Source organism: Sus scrofa, chromosome 2 (assembly GCF_054392235.1).
Source record: "Sus scrofa isolate SSC_HxYL_T2T_F1_AM1 chromosome 2, Sscrofa_HxYL_maternal_Yorkshire_Landrace_v2.0, whole genome shotgun sequence".
Taxonomy (NCBI): Eukaryota; Metazoa; Chordata; class Mammalia; order Artiodactyla; family Suidae; genus Sus; species Sus scrofa.
The window spans coordinates 88,182,748-88,202,633 of NC_139384.1; the positions used below are offsets into that span (position 1 = coordinate 88,182,748).

The 19,886-nt window shown below is 56.2% G+C and overlaps 1 protein-coding gene across 2 annotated transcripts; it reads right to left on the reverse strand.

The window, feature by feature from the left end:
* Positions 1-2,267: 2,267 nt before the first annotated feature.
* Positions 2,268-10,015, reverse strand: BSG (basigin). 2 transcript variants are annotated; one of them, XM_021076684.2, is made up of 9 exons: positions 9,929-10,015; positions 5,025-5,181; positions 4,476-4,558; positions 4,193-4,329; positions 3,846-4,122; positions 3,630-3,644; positions 3,327-3,351; positions 3,106-3,172; positions 2,268-3,031 (listed from the first exon to the last, which is right to left on the reverse strand). In XM_021076684.2, exons 1-8 carry the CDS (start codon positions 9,993-9,995, stop codon positions 3,109-3,111), a joined length of 825 nt encoding a protein of 274 aa, XP_020932343.1. In that variant the 5' UTR covers positions 9,996-10,015; the 3' UTR covers positions 2,268-3,031; positions 3,106-3,108. The 2 variants fall into 2 exon arrangements, with proteins under 2 accessions (XP_020932343.1, NP_001116558.1); NM_001123086.1 differs by lacking the exon at positions 3,630-3,644 and having other exon boundaries at positions 2,961-3,031; positions 9,929-10,012.
* Positions 10,016-19,886: the final 9,871 nt, after the last annotated feature.

The following is a 19,886-nucleotide window of genomic DNA, read 5'->3' on the forward strand; positions in this document are numbered from 1 at the left end:
CCTGTGCAGAGGTCCTTGGGCAGGACGGTGCCTGGTTTGTGTGAGAAGGGATAATGAGGACTGGGGGAATGGGCGGGGGGTAGATGAGGACGCAGGAACACTGAAGGGTTCTTCAGTCTGTGTGGCAGGACTGGGGACCTACAAGTGCTTCTGGCTGAGGAAGGGGGAGGACACCGCCCAGGTCTGAGCTCTCTGCAGAAATGCCACTGTGCCAGGCAGAGCCCCGGTGTCCAGCCCTGGCTGCCGAGTGACCTTCAACAGAGCATCCCTCCCCCAGGCCTCTGACTGCCTGGTATCTGCACCATGAGGGTGGGGTCTCCAGTTCTGTGACCTAGGAGTCACCGGGAACTTCCTTTCCCTGTGGGGCTTAGTTGCCCGGGATGGACCTCCTGTTGGGGGCAGGGGTGTGTTAGAACCAGTCTTTCCACACCTCTGGCCCCTTCCTTCTCCGTTCTGACATCTGAGATTCCAAACCCCTCTCTTGCTGCCAACCGCTGTGGCACCTTGGGGTGCCCCCAGCATAAAGCAAGAGGTCCTCTCAGAATGAGGGCACAAGTGGGAGAGGGTTTAGGCTGGGGCTTGGGGAGGCACCCCCAGTGGCCTCCACTTCCGGCCATCCCAGTCCAGGAGGCACTATGCCCAGGAAAGGGGTGGGTGCCCAGGCTGGCTCTGAAGGAAGTCATGCCCAGCTTCTGTCCCTCTGCTGGAGGGATAGATCCAGGTCCTGAACCTCCAGGCATTTGGCAAGATGATCTCATTGGATCCTGTGACCCCTGGGGAAACTGAGGCAGGCTCCAGAGGCTGTGGCACAGAGGGCCATGTCCTGCTGGTGCTCAGCAAATACTCGCTCCAAGAACAAGTAGGAACACTTAGTGAAGGACTGCCTGCCATGCTGGCCAAGCAGCCCTGTGTTTACTAGTCAGGCTTCTCCTGTTAGCCTGTGTGAACAGCGTCCCTTTCTGGGGAGGGGGGGTCCCTGGCCCCCTCTCCCCACCACAGCACCAGGGCTGCTGGGATGCACCAGAAAAGCCTTTCTGTCCCCTCAAGGCACTGCCTGCTGGACAATCTGGCACTTTCGCCTGAAAGAAAGCAGCAGTTTCTTCCAAGCCCCAAGCCACTGGGCACCAGAAAGCAAGGTGGGTGGAGCCTCAGCCTGGAGGGGCAGACCCCAAGCAGGCACCCTGGCATGCAGTCAGCCTTGCCACATCCCACTGGGCCCTGTCCTCACAGTCACTGTCAGTGTTGCCCATGAGCAAGAACAGCCTTTGGACCAGAGAAAAGTTTACATGATGGATGCTCACACCCAGGGCCCTGGTGTGTCCAGCAGAGGGGCACGTGGGACAGGCAGGTGCCGCCCAAGATCTCTGGACCCCAGGTCCTGCTTAGTGGTGTACACATGGTGCCCCCTGGTGGTGGCCAGAGGGAATGTCTGGCCAGCAGCAGCTCCCCCCTACACCCCCTGCCGTCTCGGTCCCAGGGCCTGGGTTTCCTGGGACCAGTGGCCTCAGCTCCAGTAGAGGGCAGCTTCCCCAGGCTGTGCTGTGCAGGGTCTGTAAAGGAACCCCTATTCTCCCCACAGGTACTCAAGGGAAACCAGACTCAGGTGACTATTGTAGCACATCTTGTCAGCAGACAGGGGGCAGCCTAGTCCACCCTGGGACCTGTGGGATCTGCCAGGCTGGGGACTGGGCCACCCCAGTTCAGAACCTACTGAGCCTCAAACTGGTGGCCAGTGGGCAAAGTGTGTCTTCAATTTTTGAGGCATTGGTATGCAGAGGTTTCTTGCCAGTGTTGCCCTACCCTTCCTCAGGGGGAGTCCCAAAAGGGGACCCACCACCCCCACTTCAGCTCTGCCTTCTGGGCAAAACTCCAGCTCCATCAGGGTGAGGCAGCTGCTGCCCGCCCACCCGTCAGACTGCACAAGGAAGAGGGAGTGTTCTGCCCAGGATGGGTGGTGCCTGGTAGCTGTGGGTGGGGGCTGCTCATCTGGTCCTGGGGGCCCTGGGGCCCAAGAGGAAGATGATGCCCTGGTTTCATCCAGGTCCCTCTGAAGGCTGGAAAAAGGCTTAGAGAACTGCTGTCTGGAGATCCAGCAGTGAGTATCCACCCCATTCAGTCCTGGTGCAGGGGATCTCTCCACCTCCCACCCATCCCAACCTCACTCTTGCCCTCCACATCTCATTTAGCTTAGCCCCAACAGCTGAACCCTCGCTGCCCTGAACTTTCTTGGTTAAGACCTGGGCCTGGTGCAAACAGGAGCCAGGAGAGTAGGGTCAGCCTTTATTGGTGAGCAGGAAGGTAGGGCAGGGGCTCAGGCCCAGCTGGGGAGGTCACAGCAGCTCCTGCTCCAAGTGGAGAGCCGGACCGCCATCTTCCTGGGCGTATGGGAAGTGGGGAGCCCTGAGGGGGGCCACGTGGCCAGAGCTGTCCCGAGTCACCACACAGACCTGCAGTGACTCAACAGCACCAGCTTCACACAGCAGGAGGATTGGCACTGCACACGACCTGTGACCTTCTGCAGAAGGCAGGGAACTGGCTCTGGCCCAACAGGGCCCAGCAGCCTCAGGGAGATGGTCCTGGGGCGGGAACCTCAGAAAAAGTTCTGTCCTCCACACCCCACCCAGTGTGGCAGACTAGGAGGCCAACAGCCCAGGGGACATGGGGCGGGGGGGGGGGGGGGCATCAGGGTGGGGCTCCAGGCAGGTGGACAGTGAGGGCACAAGACAGAGGCAGTGGGGGCTGGGCCAGGGCACAGCAGGAACATCACAGGAGCCTCACAACTGCCCTGAGGTGCTTGTGAAATGTTTAAAAAGGGAAGCAAAACCCCCGAGGGACAGGATTCTACACATAGAAAACCCTAGCTTCGTTTTGTGAAAAAGAAGAGAAGATGTGTGATTTGAACACACAAGGTGGTTTGCTTTTGCTGGGCGGGTTTCCTTAAGAGGAAGGAACGTGGGGTTGTGCAAACACCAGGGGAACACCAGGCTCCTCCAGACAGGCTGGCGTGCCCATGCAGACTCATGCTCAGCACCTGCAGGAAAGGAGGGTGCTCAGACCCTAGCCCAAAGCCCTGCCCCCGCCCTGCCCCCCCCCCCCGCCACTCACCTCTCAGCTGGCATTTCTCTGGCGAACGTTCTTGCCTTTGTCATTCACGTGGTGTCCACTGCTCTTCCTGGGGATGCAAGACGGCGTGTCAGGACAAGACACCCTTAACTCCCCCCTGCCCCGCCTACCAGAAACACCCCAGGTGTGCAGGGGAAGCTCCTCCAAGCCCTGCCAGGGGCACACCCGCCAGCCCCCCCTACCTCCACAAGCCCGAGACTCACAGTGGAGCAGAGCCGGTGTCCTCATCTGTGCAAGGGGCAGCACATGCAAAAGAGGAGGGGGGAGTTAGCAGAGCAGGCCCTATGCTGCCCATCGAACACGTGGGGATCCGGCACACCCCTGTGACAGGCACCCTCAAGTGAGCTCTCCAGGGTAGCAGCATGAAGGGCACCTGGGAGGGCTGTCTGTGTCCCCAACCCCAGCCCGCAGGCAGATGCCCCGGTCCCAGTTGCCCCATCATGCAAGGTCTGGGCTTGCTTGGCACCACAGCCCTGGACCCCAAGCAGCCACACAAGGGCACTCACCATGGAGGAGGCCCACTGGCAGCCCAGGAGGGAGGAGAGAAGGCAAGTGAGGCTGTGTGGCCACAGACCCTCAGCCAGGGAAGGGGCAGGGCCTCCGGGAGTCTCCGGGACAGTGGCCGAGGGGGCTGACCCTCAGCCCCACACTCCAGGCCGCCGCCCTAGCCCCATGGTGTCCCCACCCAGAAGAGGAGCAGAAGGCACATAGGGCCAGCTCACCATCCAGGACCTCATCCGGCTTCCGCCGCTTCTCATAGATGAAGATGACGGTGACCAGCACAAGCACCTCAGCCACGATGCCCAGGAAGGGCCAGAGGGCGGCAAAGCGGTTGCGCACACGCAGCACGATGACCGCCTGGCCGGTGCCCTCAGAGCTGGTGCCATTGCACGCGTACTTGCCCGGGTCCTCCTTCAGGTCCAGGTCTGGGATGTGCAGCTCTGTCTTGGTCTCCGAGGAGACCACGAAGAACTTGTTCTGGGAGCTGTTGGCGATGACCTGGGGGCAGGCAGATGTTGTGGAGGGCCGCAGCGGGGCTCAAGCCCTCCCTGGCCGGTGCAAGCCTCACCTGGTCCCCAGAGTCACTCATCTTGTACCATAGCCACTCGGTGACTGGCGGGAAGGAGTCCGACTTGCAGGCCAGCACCACGGTCTCCCCCTCGGTAGCGTGCTCTGACTTCTTCACAGCCTTGACATTAGGTGGCCCTGCAGGGAGAGCAGGCAGGAGCCTAACCAGGTGGAGGACAGAGGTGGAAACACCCTGCCCCCATCTGGATTAGGATTTGCGCATGCGTCCCTCCCGCACCCCACCTCCCCTCCAACACTGCCCTGCAGAGCCCAGGGGAGCCCACCCTTCACTTCCAGGTCTGTGCGGCCCGCGTGCTCTGGCAGGAAGATGCAGGAGTACTGGCCTGAGCGGTCGTCTGAGTCCACCCTGTAGCAGACATGGTATGAGAGAAGCAGCCTGTTGAAACCTCCACCGGACAGGCAGCCCCAGAGAACAGGGACCAGGGGTGTGCGGGGCAGCAGGCAGGATCACTCCACATCAGGGAGCCTGGCCCCACCACCCTCCAAGCTCATAGCAGTGTTCTAGGCTTCTGGAGCCACTCCTCGTCCCAAACTGGGTGTCACATTGGTCCCTGGAGTGCCCAGACCCCATCTCACAGGAAGGAGGGATGGGTTTGAGAGGTGATGAAGTCTTGCAGCCAGCTGCCCCTTGCTGGGTCCCAGACCTCAGCCCAAGCCTGTTTCTAATGTGTGCAAAGCCAGGCCACAACTACAACCTCCAGCCTGGCCAAGGCCTGGCGGCCAGGAGAGGTCAGAGCAGGCAGGGCCAGCAGCCCTGACCCCGCCCCATGATCAGGCCCCAGCCCCTTCCCTGCTGGGAGGGCCTCACTCACTCAAACTCTGTCCTCAGGTCAGGCAGCGCATCCTCCTTTAGCACCTTGCCCCCCTTCTCCCAGCGGTGGCCCGCGATCTCAGTGGCGCTGTGATTCAGGGCACAGGTGAGGCGTGTTTTGGAGCCAACATCATCTATCGAGGTCCAGATCCTGCTCCCTGGGCAGCCAAAGATAAGGTGAAAAGGGAAGAACCCAGGCCACTGGCTGCTTGTCCCCATGGCAAACCCGAGTGGTCCCAACCCCGACCGCACAGAGGGAGAAGCCAGGGCTGGTTCACAGAGCTGAGCACTGTGGGGCCCCTGGAAGGACCTCCCCTCGGGGTCAGAGGCAGGATTCTGGGAGGAATGGTCTCAACTGGCTGGGCCTAGGTGTGGGAACAGAAGCAGCGCCCACCCTGGTCTGGGTACAAGGACCAAGACAGTGACTGCAGGGTCCAGCGCCAGCAGACCCCAAATGCCCCTTTGGAAAGTCAGTCTACTGCTGCCCAGGTCACCATCCCCTCTGGGTGGCGTTGCATCTCCCCTCCCCTGATCAAGGCAGGCCGTCTGAGGTGGGTCAGGTGTGCTGTTTCCTCCTGCCTGTGAGGCTGGGGTGACCCCCAGAGCCTTGGAACAGCCGGCAGCCCTTCCACTGGTTTCTAAGCAGGTAAACCACCCCGTCCTCGAAAATGTTTTCTTTAGGAACCAAAACATAGAAAACACTTAGAACTAGACAGTAAGAGACATGGCTATGAGAGCTGAGAGACTGGGCTTGAGCTGGGAGGATTCCTCTGCAGGGAGGGCCCTGGGGCATGAGACCCCAGACCTCCATGTGTTTGGGATCAGGAGAGCAGATCAGAACAAGAACCCTTTTGCCGGGCAGGGCTGCAACCCCCATCAGTGGAGTAGCCACACTACAGCCCTGTCCCAGAGCAGACAACACTGTCCCTGGGGACGGTGGGGACTTTATAAAGGTGGGTCTGAGGCACAGCAGTGTTAGCGCAATTGTTAGCCTACCCAGAAGTGACCCTCTGGAAAGGCCACCCACCCTCACATATCTCAGAGGCATCCCCTGGAGAAGGTCATGGACACAGGACACGGGCTGAGAGCCAGCCCAGGAAGAAGCCTGTGGTGTAAAGTCAGGTGAAAGAGCAGAATACAAGCCTGTACTTGAACAACCCAGCCAAGTAAGAAGGCACTGAGGGGAAAGCAGCTACAGGGACACAGACGACAGGCCGGCAGCCAGGCAGCAGCTCTTAACACCCACTGGGCAAGCCACCCTCCCTAGGTCCTTGCTTCCTCCCTGGGGTTACATGGTGACTTCTGACAGTGTAACTATGCGAGCACAGAAAAAACACACGAAACTGGGTGGAATGATCAGAGGTCGTGACCCCCACTTGGACAGTCACCTTAGCCACCTGGCAGTCAGATCAGCGAACCTCAGTCCCGAGGAAAGATATCCCCACAGCAAGAGAAGAGGGTACCTGGCTGCAGAGGATACCAGGTTCACACTCACACATGAGCAGGGCTGGCCTGGGCTCCCTCCGTCCACAGGGACGCCTTAGCTGCTAGGAAAATGAAAGCCCGGATCCCAAGCCAGACTTTCCCATCAAGCCACTTTCTGGAACGGCTGCAGACAGAGTGCACTGTGTCCTCTTCAGGCATCTGAGATCCGGGCCTGGAGGACATGGGTCCTGCCCAGGCCTGCCTGTTAGGTTCTTGCTGGGCTGACCATGCTCCACTCTGTCCCACTATGGACTGGCCACAGGAGGGCCCTGGCTCCCCAGGTGCATTTCCAGCCTGCGGGACGCTGGCCTCTTGGTGTAGAGGTGGGACCCAAGGCCAGCCCATGGACAGGATGTGTGCATGGCCAGGCCTCAGTGCCCCACCTCTGGCTACCCACTGGGTCTTTCTTTAAGAGAAGACAGGATGTCTCAGAGGCCCAGGTCAGCAGGGACGGAAGCAAAAAACTAGATGGCAGTGCCAGGGGGAGAGCAAGGAGGCCCCTAGCGGTCCACACCTGTAGCTACTTGTGTATACACACATACACACACTCACAGGCACGTGTGCTCAGAGTTCCCAGGCTGTGTGGGTGAGCACAGCTACTGGCCACAAGGTCCTGGGGACAAGCCGACCTTCACATCTGCCCACCTGGGGCCACCAAAAGGCAACTCAAGCCTCAGGCCAAGCAGTTACAGCCAGATAGGGCATGAGGCTGGATGCTCACCTCTATACCACTTTCACCAAAGAAGGCCCCCTGGCAACCTGCACTTCTCCAGTCAAGATTTCCCAAGACTGCAGAACCAGCAGCTCCTATAGCAGAGCTGGGATTGGTGAGCAGGGTAGGAAGTCAGGCCAGAAGCAGCCCTTCTCCCAGACGGGACCTGCCTCTCTCCAGGAGACCTGGGCACCCAGGAGCTTCTAGAAAGATTAGTCAGGTCTTGTCCAGGCCCCACCCGGCCTCCTGGGGGAGAAAGAAGTACCTGCAGGCCACTTTTAGGTGGCAGTCAGGTGGGAGGCCTTAGCTCTAAGAGAGGGGCTGAGAGCTAACCAACCCCAACCCTCCCAGGAGGGGCCTCCTGGGCTGCCCCATGGCTGACACCCCTGCCCTCACCCAAGGTCCACAGACAGCTGGGGAACCAGCCAGGTGCCCCATCTGGCCACTGCCAGCCTGTCCGCCCAAGAAGCCCCCTGTGATCTGCCACATCCCAGTCAACCATAAAACAGGGCCGGGTCACTCCAAGTAGGCTACTGTGGCGGTGGCCCTCCCAGGGTGACCACAGAAATGCTGCCACAGGTGATGTTACTCTGTGACACTAACAGGCCACTGGACAGGACCATTAGGAAGAATGCCTCAGAATGCTCCTTGGAGTGAAAAGTACAACCTCAGCCACACCGACCCTCCAGGAGGCCCAAGGCAGCAGCACCCCTAGAAACTAGAGGCCCCTGGCCATGGGCAGCAGCTTGTCCTCCCAGAGCACCAGGAACAGGGAGATGCCTGACCCTCCTCCCCAGAAAAGTGAAAACTCAATTCTGGCCAAGTGACTTGTAACCCACGTTCTCAAGTAAAGTCACCTTCATCTAAAAACAGCCACTCTCCTCCGTGCCCACTTGGTGGCTGGGCCGGCATGAGGCCAGGCAGCCTGGCAGTAAACAGCCTGAAGTGTTCAGGATGCGGCAGCTAGGTAATGGAGAACATTCCTGGGATACCAGCCTCAACTCCTTACCCCCCCAACCCTGCTTGGAGGAGGTTCCCAAAGCCCCTTAGCTGAGGCTCAGAGGGGCACCCAGCTAGCAAGCCTGTGCTGGTCTCCCCAGCCCTCCCAGGACGACAGGACCCTGCACAATCCTGGGGAGCCAGGGTCTCCTACAGGAGGATCATCCTGGAGCCTCAGGTGACAAAGGTGCTGAGGACACCACTCCTGGCAGAGTCCTCCGAAGCAAGTTTCTAGAGAGCTGACCTGGCCAGGAGAGGCAAACACTGCCACTCACTCACCCCAGGTGGAAAAAGGACCCATGACCCAGACGTTTAGGTCATCCCTAGTCCCTGGGAAAGGCAGGAAGTGAAAAGGGAAAGCTAAGGCACAGACACAGCATAAATTCACCAGGACTACCAACTGCACACACCCCAGGTGATGTGCGTATTTGAGGACAGCCCCAAGGTGATGACAGAGGAGTAGTGCTCCCAGCAGAGGAAGATGGAAGGCCCTCCCTTCCCTCTGGCCAGGGCTGCATCTAAAGGGCACTCATCTTGCCTGGGGCTCCTCTTCCCAAAGAGAGCAGGCAGCGCGCCTGCCAGGGGCCGTGCCCTTGCCCAGAGGCGGTCAATAAATGCCCATTGTGATTATAAGGAAAAGGAAAGAAACTGAGGCCTTGAAGTGGGTCACGGGTAACCCACTTACTGAAAAGCTGGTGAAGCTTTTACAAGAAGCAGCCCCTCCCAGGCCCTGCCCAGCCCTATGCAGTTTCCTGCTATAACAGCAGCCACTGAGGATAGAAGCTGGCACACTCCTGCTTCCCCCAGGGGGAAGTCTCAGGCCCAGCTGGTCTGCACTTTGTTCTCTCCCTGCCGCTCACTATGAATTGTTAACTGAGAACCAAACGAAGTCCCCATCGATTCGGGAAGAAAATGTCTCCCTCTCAGGCAAAAGAGAGAATGGGAGGGCTTGCTTTCTCCGGGGAAAACACGCCTTAATCCATCTTCCAAAGACCATTCTCTAAAACACGTCTTCCCACCCCACAGTCTACCGCTCCTGTGAAGAGCTCTGAAAACAAAACGCTTGTTTGTGCGACTGTAAAAACAGCTCCCCCCGCCCCCACGCTTCCTACTCCCAACCCAGTGGCTCACGATGACCTTGGAATACCTCCCCTACCGGCCAGGGCCTCAGTTTCCACCCCAGTAAAAAGAAGAGGATGGACTAGCCGCCATCTCCTTCTGGGCCCCGAAATCAGGCACAACCAAAGGAAGCGGAGTGTCGGCCTCCCTACAAGGGTTAAAGTGTTCGGGGACCCCAGGAGCAGCTGCACAGCCAGAGCGAGACACGAGACCTAAATCCCAGGAAGAATGACAATCCCTTCAGCCGGAGAGCCGGCTAGCCCCAGGGGCCGTCACGTACTTGGGTGCCCGCGTCCCCTTGGGGACAAGAGCCCACTTCTCGGATGACAGCCAGGCTTCGGCGCCCGGGGGCTCCCCTGCAGCCCCCGCCCCAGCACACCGAGCAGAAAGGCCCATCCTATGCTGCCTCGGGCAGGTAGGCTCCAGGCCGGAGTCTCCCTCCTCCGAGGGCCGGGGTCTTCTCCCCCACCACCCGGGCCAGATTCTCTCTCCCCACTCGCCCCAGCCGGGGTCTCCCCTGGAGCGGAAGGAGGCCACTCCATTCCAAGTTTGTGCCCCCACCACCCCCGGAGGGCCCCCAAGACCCTCACCTGCCCCAGAGCCGCCCTGGGTGCTCAGTAGCACGAGCCCCAACACCACGAGTCTCACGTCCGCCATCCTACCGTCCTACCGTCCCCGCGCAACCGCCGCCTGCGGCGCTATAAGAACCGGGAGGCCGCCGGACGCGCGCACGCAGGCGTCTTCGCGGAGGCGGGGACGCGCACGGGGCGTCTGCCACCACTTGCGCACGCGCATGTACGCACGTACGCACGCGCAAACCCCTTTTGGCTCGTGCTACGGAAGCCGGGTGGCCCTGCGGTCCTGAGGCGTGGCTACGTTTCTAGGAAACGGGGCGGGGCCTAAGAGGCTGGGCTGGCAGCCTCGCTCCTCCCTAGTGCGAAGTAAGATCCGAACTGTACGCGCAAAGTGGTCAAAATGCTCAACTTCTGTGTACAAAAAAATTTAAAAAGCATCGAGGGAGGCGATGGCGATCGATGTGAACAGCCCCCTGGGGTGGGGGCTGCCAAATTTAGCAAATAAAAATAGCTGGACAGCAGTTAAAGTTTGAATTTAAGCTAGAGAACCAGTAATTTCTTAGTGTAAGAGTACTGTGCAGTGTTTGGACACAGTTGTGCAAGGAAAGCATTCACTCTTTATCTGAATCGAACGTAACTGTCCGTCCTATATTTGGCTGGAAAACCTACCCTGAGGTTTCCGTGTTTTACAAGTTTTTTTTGTTTTTGTTTTTGTTTTTATGACAAAATAGGAGTTCCTACTGCAGCACAATGGGATCAACGGTGTCTCTGCAGCAGCAGGGACGTGGATTCGATGCCTGCCTAGGTCCAGTAGGTTAAGGATCTGGTGTTGCCACAGATGCCGTAGGTTGCAGCTCTGGTTCAGATTCCATACCTGACTGGGAATTCCACAGGCCATAGGCGCCCAAAACAAAAATAAAAACTTTTATGCTTCAAAGAAGAAAGTGAAGGAGTTCCCACCGTGGCTCAGTGGTTAACGAATCCGACTAGGAACCATGAGGTTGCGGGTTCGATCCCTGGCCTTGCTCAATGGGTTAATGGTCGGGCGTTGCCATGAGCTGTGGTGTAGGTCGCAGATGTGGCTCAGATCCCATGTTGCTGTGGCTCTGGTGTAGGCTGACAGCTACAACTCTGATTAGACCCATAGCTTGGGAACCTCCATATGCCACAGGAGCAGGCCTAGAAAAGGCAAAAAGACCAAAAACAAACAAAACAAAAACAAAGAAGAAAGTGAAAAGACAACCTACAAAATGGGAAAAAATATTAGTAGGTCATGTATCTGATAAGGGACTTATATATAGAATATATAAAGAGAAGTTCCCCAGTGGCTCAGGGGGTTAAGTATCTGGCATTGTCACTGCAGCAGCTCAGATTGCTGCTGTACTTCAGGCTGGATCCCTGGCAGGGGAATGTCTACAGGCTGCAGGTGCAGCCAAAAAAAGAAAAAGTGTCACCCCACACACTGGACTGTTAATCAGACATGAAAAGGGCTAAAGCACAGACACTGGCCACAACACTGATGGATCCTGAGACCACGATGCTCAGTGAGAGAAGCAGACACAGAAGGACACACAGTGTGTGACTCCATGGATGGGAAATGTCCAAAACAGGCACATTCACAGACACGAAGAGTGGGTTCCTGGTTGTCAGGGGCTAGAGGAGGTGATGGGGTAACTGCTAATGGGGGAGGGGCTTCCTTTTGGGTTGATGGAATGTTCTAAAACTAATCGTGGTGATGAACCCTCAACTCTGAATTACCAAAACCCACTGAACTTATGCCTAATGGGTGGGTTGTATGGTGTGTGGATCATCTCAGTTAAAAAAATAGGGTGACATGGTTTGGGGGCAGTGCTTTAGATAAGGGATCTTGGGGGTGATGACTTGGGAGGTGACCTGTGAGTGAGGAAAGGGCAGCAGCAGGGGTAGGGGGTGGGGGCTTTGAGTTGAGCAGCCAATTAGGTTCCAAGGGGGTTGGGGGCAGCTGGAGGAAGAGGCCAGCAGGGTGCGGCAGAGGGGCCAGGACTTGCTGATAAGGAAGCTGTCAGGGGAGGACTGGGGAGACCCACTCAGAGGGCCTGGGCTGGGCTGCACAGAGGGGGGTCAAGAGGGACGTGCAGGACGAGGGAGGCAGCCGGCCAGCTGGCCTCAGAGCACCTCCTGGCCTGGGTGGAACTGCGTGCCCCCAGCCTCCTAGAGTTGAGGACAGATCTCTTGGGAAATATCAGGGCTGCTTGGAAGCCTTTGTCTGTGTTTACAAAACAAAGCCGAGCCTCTTTGAAGCCCTGGATGTCTGAGACCCTCCCTGCCCCCTCCTGCTCCCCATCCCTGCTCTGCTTAGTCCTGGCCCCACCCAGGTCAGGAGGGTTAGTGTCCCCTTCTGCTTTCATCAAGAGGCCTTTCAGGATCACCCTGTCAAGGGCGAGAACTCAACTGGAATCCATGAGGACGTGGGTCCTATCCCTGGCCTCGCTCAATGATTAAGGACCCAGCATTGCTGTGAGCTGTGGTGTAGGTCGCAGACCCAGACACGACTTGGATCCCATGTTGCTGTGGCCAACAGCTGCAGCTCTGATTCACCCCCTTGCCTGGGAACTTCCCTATGCCATGGGTACAGCCCTAAAAAGAAAAAAAAGAAAAAAGTAAAAAAAAAAAGAAAAAAAAAAGAAAAAAACCCAACAAAACACAGGACACCCAGTTACATTTGCATTTCAGATTTTTTTTTTACTTTTTTTTTTTTTGTCTTTTTTAGGGCTGCACCCACAGCATATGGAGGTTCCCAGACTAGGGGTTGAATTGGAGCTGTAGCTGCCAGCCTACACTGCAGCCATAGCAACACCAGATCCGAGCTGCCTCTGTGATCACAGCTCACGGCAACGTTGGATCCTTAACCCACTGAGCGAGGCCAGGGATAGAACCTCCGTCCTTATGTATGCTAGTCAGATTTGTTTCCGCTGAGCCACGATAGGAACTCCTCAGATTTAAAAAAAAAAAAAAAATCAGTAATTATTTAATATAAGTATATCCCATGCACTACCTGGTATATACTTATACTAAACACAATCTGTTGTCTATCAGAAATTCAGATTTAACTCGGTGTCCTGCATTCTTGTGTTCCACCTGGCACCTCTGATCCCATCTATTGAAGGCAGCCGGGTTTCATCCCCCTTTGCAAGTCCCTGGTCACTCTCTGACCCCCTGGGCATCCCATGATCCTTGCTGGCTGTTGCTGTGCTGGGAGGGGCAGGCTGGCTTGGGCTCGCTGCCAGATTCCCTTCTGCCCTCAGTGCGCACCCCAAGTTAACTGTGGGAGAGTGAGGATCCTATCTGGGTCCCCCCAACTCCCCCAGGCCCTCCACCCCCAGCCTCTGTGGCTCTCTCTTCAAGGGGTGGGGCGAGTTCCTCCAACAGAAGGGAAGGAAAGCAGCTCCCCACTTTGCCCAGTGCACAGACAGACCTTCCCTGGCTCCAGGGGCACAGAAAGAAGGGAGGGAATCGCTCTGGTAGCCAAAGCCAGACTCCTCCCTCCAGCCTCAGCACTTCTCTCTCCCCCAGGGCTTGGCTCCTGCCTCCTTGGCCCCAGTCCTGCCCCAGCCTTTGCCCAAGCTGAGCCTGCCGCCGGGTATGCCTTCCCAGGTCACTGGCTCCTGCTCATCATCATCACACCAGCCGCTCCCAGCCAGCCTGTCTCCACACTCACACTCACTCACACCAGCTGCTGTCTCATTACCAGGCATCTACCTTCTACTTTTTCTTATAAAACCTCTGGGACCCACAGACAAGGGGAAAAAAGACACAGGGTTTTCATTCTGTCACACCCATCTGTCCATTCCTAAAATGTTCCAGTTTCATTTTTTATGTGCATTTTTCTGAGAGGGTGGAGTTTTGAAACCCAACCCCTTCCCAGGTCATGACTGACGGTGAGGGTGTGAATTTTAAGCCCAGGGAGGGATGGTGGGGTGGGGGGAGGGGAAATCATACTCCAACATTTGGGAATTGGAGGGGAGGGGGGCCTGGAGGGGCTGGGAGTGCACCTGGGGGGACAGGATGGTACAGGGGTCCAGTGATTGCTCCCGGACCTTTGAATGGGGCCTTATTTGGACAAAAGGTCTTTGCAGATGTAACTAAGTTAAAAGTCTTAAAGTGAGGTCATTCTGGGTTAGGGGGACCCTAAATCCAGTGACCAGTATCCTTAGAAGAGACAGAAAAGGAGACACACACAAAAAAGCCACATGAAGACGGAGGCAGAGACAGCGTGATGTGGCTGCAAACCCCTGGCCACATGAAGCCCCCAGAAGTGGGAAGAGGCAGGAAGGACCTTCCTCTGAAGCCTCTGGAGGGAGTACAGCCCTGCCACACCCTGATCTCAAACCTGTAGCCTCCACAACCTTGAGAACATAATCTCTGCTGCTTCAGTAGCCCCAGGAGCAGGTGCAGAGGGATGGCTGTTTCATTCCTTTAGCAAGGGAGTGACTGATGTGGGTGGCGGCCTGCTTAGTTTTGGGGGGATGCCAGGCTGTGAGCCAGGGAGGCTCCCTGTAGGCAGAGGCCCTGAGACGCCCTGGCCAGCCCGGCTCGGCCTTATGAGCAGACACACCTGGGAAGGAATTTGCAGAAAGAGCTGCCCTCTCACCTCATTTTGCTCCTCCTTAGCTAGTGTTCTGCCCAGAAAGTGACAGGCTGTTCCCCTGAATGAACTGAGGTTCACATGGCTGTGGGCTGGTGGCCTTTCCTAGCGACTGAGTCTGACAGGTGACAACAGGACAAGACCAAAACACATGCACTGAAACTGAGACCCAGCTCCCAAACTGCAGAGACTGGCCTGACTGCGGGGAACTCAGGAGAGTCCTGAAGCCCTGGGGCTGTGGTTTAGGGGAAAATTGCTGAGCTTTAGGGTTTCCTGGCTTTTCAAGATGTCCCTGTGCACTGATGACTTGTCCTGGAGGAATGAGAGGAGGGCCCTTTGTTTTTGAGAAATCCTCAGACCTACAGGAATCAGGCAGACAGTGACCCCTTCCTGTTGGATTCCTAGCCCGCAACTGTGGTCACATTCGTGCCCACCCCCCCGCCCCCGTCTCCATCTCTGTCTGTCCTTGTCTCTCTATCTCTCCTTCTGTCTCTGCCCATCTCTCTATTTCTGTCTCTCTAGCTCTCTGTTTCTTCCTTTCTCTCTCTCTCTCTCTCTCTTTTTTTTTCTGTCTTTTTAGGGTCACACTCTTGACATATGGAGGTTCCCAGCCTAGGGGTCGAATCAGAGCTGTTGCTGCTGGCCTATGCCAGAGCCACAGCAATGCCAGATGTGAGCTGCATCTGCAACCTACACCACAGCTCACAGCAATGTCAGATCCTTAAACTACTGAGCGAGGCCAGGGATCGAACCTGCATCCTTATGGATACCAGTCAGTTTTGTTAATCACTGAGCCATGATGGGAACTCTTCTCCCTCTCTTTCTGTATCTCTTACTCTCTGTCTCTGTCTCTCCCTGTCTATCTCTATGTCTCTGCCTGTCTCTCTATCTCTCTGTCTCTCCCTGTCTCCCTGTCCCCCGGATACGGTGGGAGGGCTGGAACCGGAAGACTATAATTGCTATTGGATCCACCCTGTCCAATTTCCCAGAGGCTCCAGCCTCATCCTGCAGGGAAGTTCCCCCTGGGGTCCCAGGCCAGCCCAGGCCTGCACTGTGGCCAGCTGTCCCACTGCTTCCAGGCCTTATTCTGGGGCAGATACAGGTGCTCTGAGCACCAGGCATGTGGGGCTGGGTTTCTAGAAACTCGTGCCAGTGGCCCCTCTCCCTCCACAGCATCCAGCTGAAACCAGCAGTGACCAGAGCCCTGACTGCCACGCCACACAAATACCCTCTGTTCCTTTAGGCCCCTCAGGTTCCCTCTCACCTGGGGTGGGTGGCAGATAAGCTTCCTCCCCCAGGGGGCCCTGGCCTCCAGAGTCTGGCCTCCACTGCTCTCCAGCCAGTGGCCAGCGGGAGCCAGGTCCCTGCCCATGGCCTCCCCACCTCCAAATCAGGGTCTCGCTGGAGAATGTCAGCGATCCACAAAACATCCCCAGGGTTGACCCTGACCATGAGCTGTGCAGTCAGGGAGCAGCTTGTCCTTCCTCTGTGAACTGGAAAGTGCATGCAGTGAAGGCTGGGGTGAGTCCTGTCCTGTGGGTGGGGAGGCCCAGCCCTCTTCCTCCCTGCTGGGTGCTGAGGGTCTGCCGTGCAAGGCCCTGAACCTTTGGAGATGAGCCGACATCCCTCCCCCTGGGGTCCCCACGAGGCCCTGCTGACATGGGTCACCCTCTATGGGGGCATCCTGGGCACTGTGGGGTCTGGAGAGGGTGCCTGGCCCCCCCACTCAACACTGGAGCCCTGAGTTATGGGGACAACAGATGTCCCCAGATATGGGGCAGAAGCATCCCAGGTGAGACCTCTAGACTACAGGAAAGTGGGATGCACTGGGGGCACCTTGTGGGCTTGGCACGGCTGGCCCTCTGCCCGCCCCAGGCAGAAGCAATATTACCTAGGTGTTGAGGGAAAGACTCAGCACAGCACCGCACCCTTGGGATTCCGTCCATGCGAGTGGAACCGCAGGCAGGACCCATCTCAGGCAGGTCAGGAGCCCGGAGGTGGGGAGTGCGCTTGGCCGGGGGGCTCCTGCTCTGTCCTGACCTGGGTGCTGGGTTACACAAGGCTGTCCGCCTGGGATGTTTGTCAAACACCTAACAACCCTCCAGATTCAGAGGATACCAACCCCATCCTGGAGATTTAACTCAGTTCTGACCCTCTGCCCAAGTCAGTGCAGACTCCGAAGGTTATGGACTCAGCTCCACACAGGTCAGCACCCCCCCCCCCCACAACAACCCCAAATCCATGGTGAGCCCTGAGTTTCTGACCGACCAGCTACACATCAGGGTGCCCATTCCCCCTCCTCAAGCTTAATCCGTTTGCTAGAGTTGGAGTTCCTAATGTGGCACAAGGGGATCAGCAGCGGCTCTGCAGTGCCATGCTGCAGGTCCCACCCAGGCCTGGCACCATAGGTTAAGGATTTGGCGTTACCACAGCTGCAGCTTACTTTGGTCACATCTGCTGCTCAGATCTGATCCCTGGGAACTCCATATGCTTCAGGGCAGCCAAAAAGAAAGAAAGAAAAATACGCTAAAAAAAAAAAAAGAAAGAAAAAAGAAAGACAGGAGTTCCCAATGTGGCTCAGCGTGTTAAGAACACAAATCCATGAGGACTCGGGTTTGATCCCTGGCCCCACTCAGTGGGTTAGGGATCCGGCATTGTTGTGAGCTGTGGTATAGATCGCAGACATGGCTTGGATCTGGTGTTGCGGTGGCTGTAGTGTAGGCCAGCAGCTGTAGCTCCAATTTGACCTCTAGCCTGGGAACTTCCATATGCTGAGGGTGCAGTCCTAAAAAAAAAAAAGAAAAAAAAAAAGTTTTGCTAGAGTAGGTCACAGAAATCAGGGAAAATAAACACGCCTTCCAGTTTATTACATAATGAGGGCATGGCAAAAGACACAGAGGAAGAGGCACAGAGGGTGGGGTCCAGAGGTCCCTGTGGGGCTGGGTCCCCCCCCCCCATGGCTCGTGGATGTACCTGTGTGGCCTGAACTCATCAAATCTGTCCTGGAGCTGCTGTGGAGCTGGACAGGCTGATGGATGGGGCTCAAAAGTCTAGCCCTGTCATTGACATAAACTCAGGTGTGGGTGAAAGGGGCTAGTGAGGATGGTTTTAGGAGCTCTGTGCCAAGACAGGACAAAGACCATACTTGGCTATCGCCGTTTGGTCTATGAAAAGCCATCAGGCTGCTTTTTTTGCCTTTTTAGGGCAGCACCGGCTGCATATGGAGGTTCCCAGGCTAGGGGTCGAATTGGAGCTGTAGCCGCTGGCCTACACCACAACGCCAGATCTAAGCCTTGTCTGCGATCTACACCACAGCTCATGGCAATGCCGGATCCTTAACCCTCTGAGAGAGGCCAGGGATCGAACCCACAACCTCATGGTTCCTAGTTGGATTCGTTTACGCTGTGCCACAACAGGAACTCCAACATCAGGCTGCTTTGACCTGGGTGCGTTCTGTACACAGGTGACATGGCAATAGACAGCAGAAGGTTAACAAGGCACGCACCCCTCCCAAAGCCATCAATCTTGGGATGGGCTATGCAATCATGAGAAAAACATCTGAGGAAAAAATCTCCACCAAGGAACATTCTCCAAAGCCCCTGACTCATGTGCTCCACCCCCGGCCCAGACTGCCCAGGGCACATAAAAGGCATGTCCCAGAAATCCTCACAGCCCAGGGGCAGGAGGCTTGAACATCCTGTGGGACCCTGTGGGGTCCTGGGGCTGAGAGTGTCAGGGCAACCCCAGGATATGAGAATAAACTATAGCATTTATTTTATTTTACTTTATTAGCCACATCCACGGCATTCAGAAGTTCCTGGGCCAGGGACTGAACCTGCGCCACAGCAGCAACCCAAGCCATTGCAGTGACAAAGCTAGATCTTTAACCTGCTGCACCATGAGGGAACTCCCTATTTCTTCAACTTCTTCCTCATGGGCAGCAGTAACTATGCAAAAACTCAGGTCAAGATAAGCCTGAGAATTTTGCACAGCAAAGGAAACCATAAAGAAAATGAAAAGAGGAGTTCCCGTTATGGCTCAGTGGAAATGAACCTGACTAGTATCCATGAAGACAGGGGTCCAATACCTGGCCTCGATCAGTGGGCTAATGATCTGGCATTGCTGTGAACTGTGATGTAGGTCACAGACACAGCTCACATCCTGCATTACTGTGGCTGTGGTGAGGGTGGCAACTGCAGCCCTGATTCAACCCCTAGCCTCAGAAATTCCATATGCCATGAGTGCAGCCCTAAAAAGAAAAAAAAAAGTATTGGCATATAGTTTGCTTACAATATTGTGTTAATTTCAGACAGCAAAGTGACTCAATTATACATATAGATATATCCTTTTTTTTTTTCAAATTTTTTTCCCTTACAAGTGATTACAGATTATTAAGTAGAGTTCTCTGTGCTGTACAGCAGGTCCTTGTTGGTTACCTACTTTATTTATTTCTTTTGTTTGTTTTTTGCTTTTTTAAGGTTGCTCCTATGGCATAAGTTCCCAGGCTAGGGGTCAAATTGACGCAGTAGCCACAGGCCTAAACCACAGCCACAGCAATGCTGGATCTGAGCCTCGTCTACAACCTACACCACAGCCACAGCAAATCTGGATCCTTAACCCACTGATCAAGGCCAGGGATAGAACCCATGTCTTCATGGATACTAGTCAGATTCATTTCCACCACGTCGCAGCAGGAATTCCTGGTTATCTATTTTATATATAGCAGTGTGTGTATGTTAATCCCAAACTCCTAATGTATCCCTCCCTGCCCATGTGGTCATTTCAACATGGCTGTTTGAGCATTTTCATAATAAAATCAGAAGATTCTGCTGGAAAACAGCAGTTTCTCACATGGTGAGAGTCACCACACAGCCCAGCAACCTCACTCTGCCCGACAGGTGTGCACCCAGGAGAACTGAGAACACATGTCCACACACACCTGCTCGTGAACCCACGTCCAGGCAGCCAGAGTGGAAACAACCTGGATGCCCGCTGACAGGTGAGCAGAGGAAGACCATGTCCCCCACACATGGGAGCATTGCTTGTCCCTGAAGAGAAGCCCCAACACTCGCTACTACCTGGATGGACCTGGAGGCCACGATGCTCAGCGAGAGAGGCAGACACAGAAGGACACACAGGGTGGGATTCCATGGATGGGGAACATCCAGAACAAAGGCACATCCACAGACATAGAGGTCGGGGTGGGGGTGGGGGTGGGTGGGGTTTTCTGGTTGTCAGGGAAAGGGGAGGCAGGTGACTGCTGATGGGGATAAGCTTTTTTGAGGGAGTATGGAATGTCGGACTTAGAGATGCTGGTTGCACAACCCTGTGAATACTGAAAACACTGAA

What these genes read in the sequence shown, in the direction of transcription:
- BSG (XM_021076684.2), bottom strand. Translation starts at nt 9,995, where the DNA reads ATGGCGGACGTGAGACTCGTGGTGTTGGGGCTCGTGCTACTGAGCACC. An exon ending in GACCTGAGGACAGAGTTTGA is followed by an intron (nt 4,559 to 5,024) that starts GTGAGTGAGGCC and finishes TGTCTGCTACAG; the next exon opens with GGTGGACTCAGACGACCGCT. An exon ending in CACAGACCTGGAAGTGAAGG is followed by an intron (nt 4,330 to 4,475) that starts GTGGGCTCCCCT and finishes CTCTCCCTGCAG; the next exon opens with GGCCACCTAATGTCAAGGCT.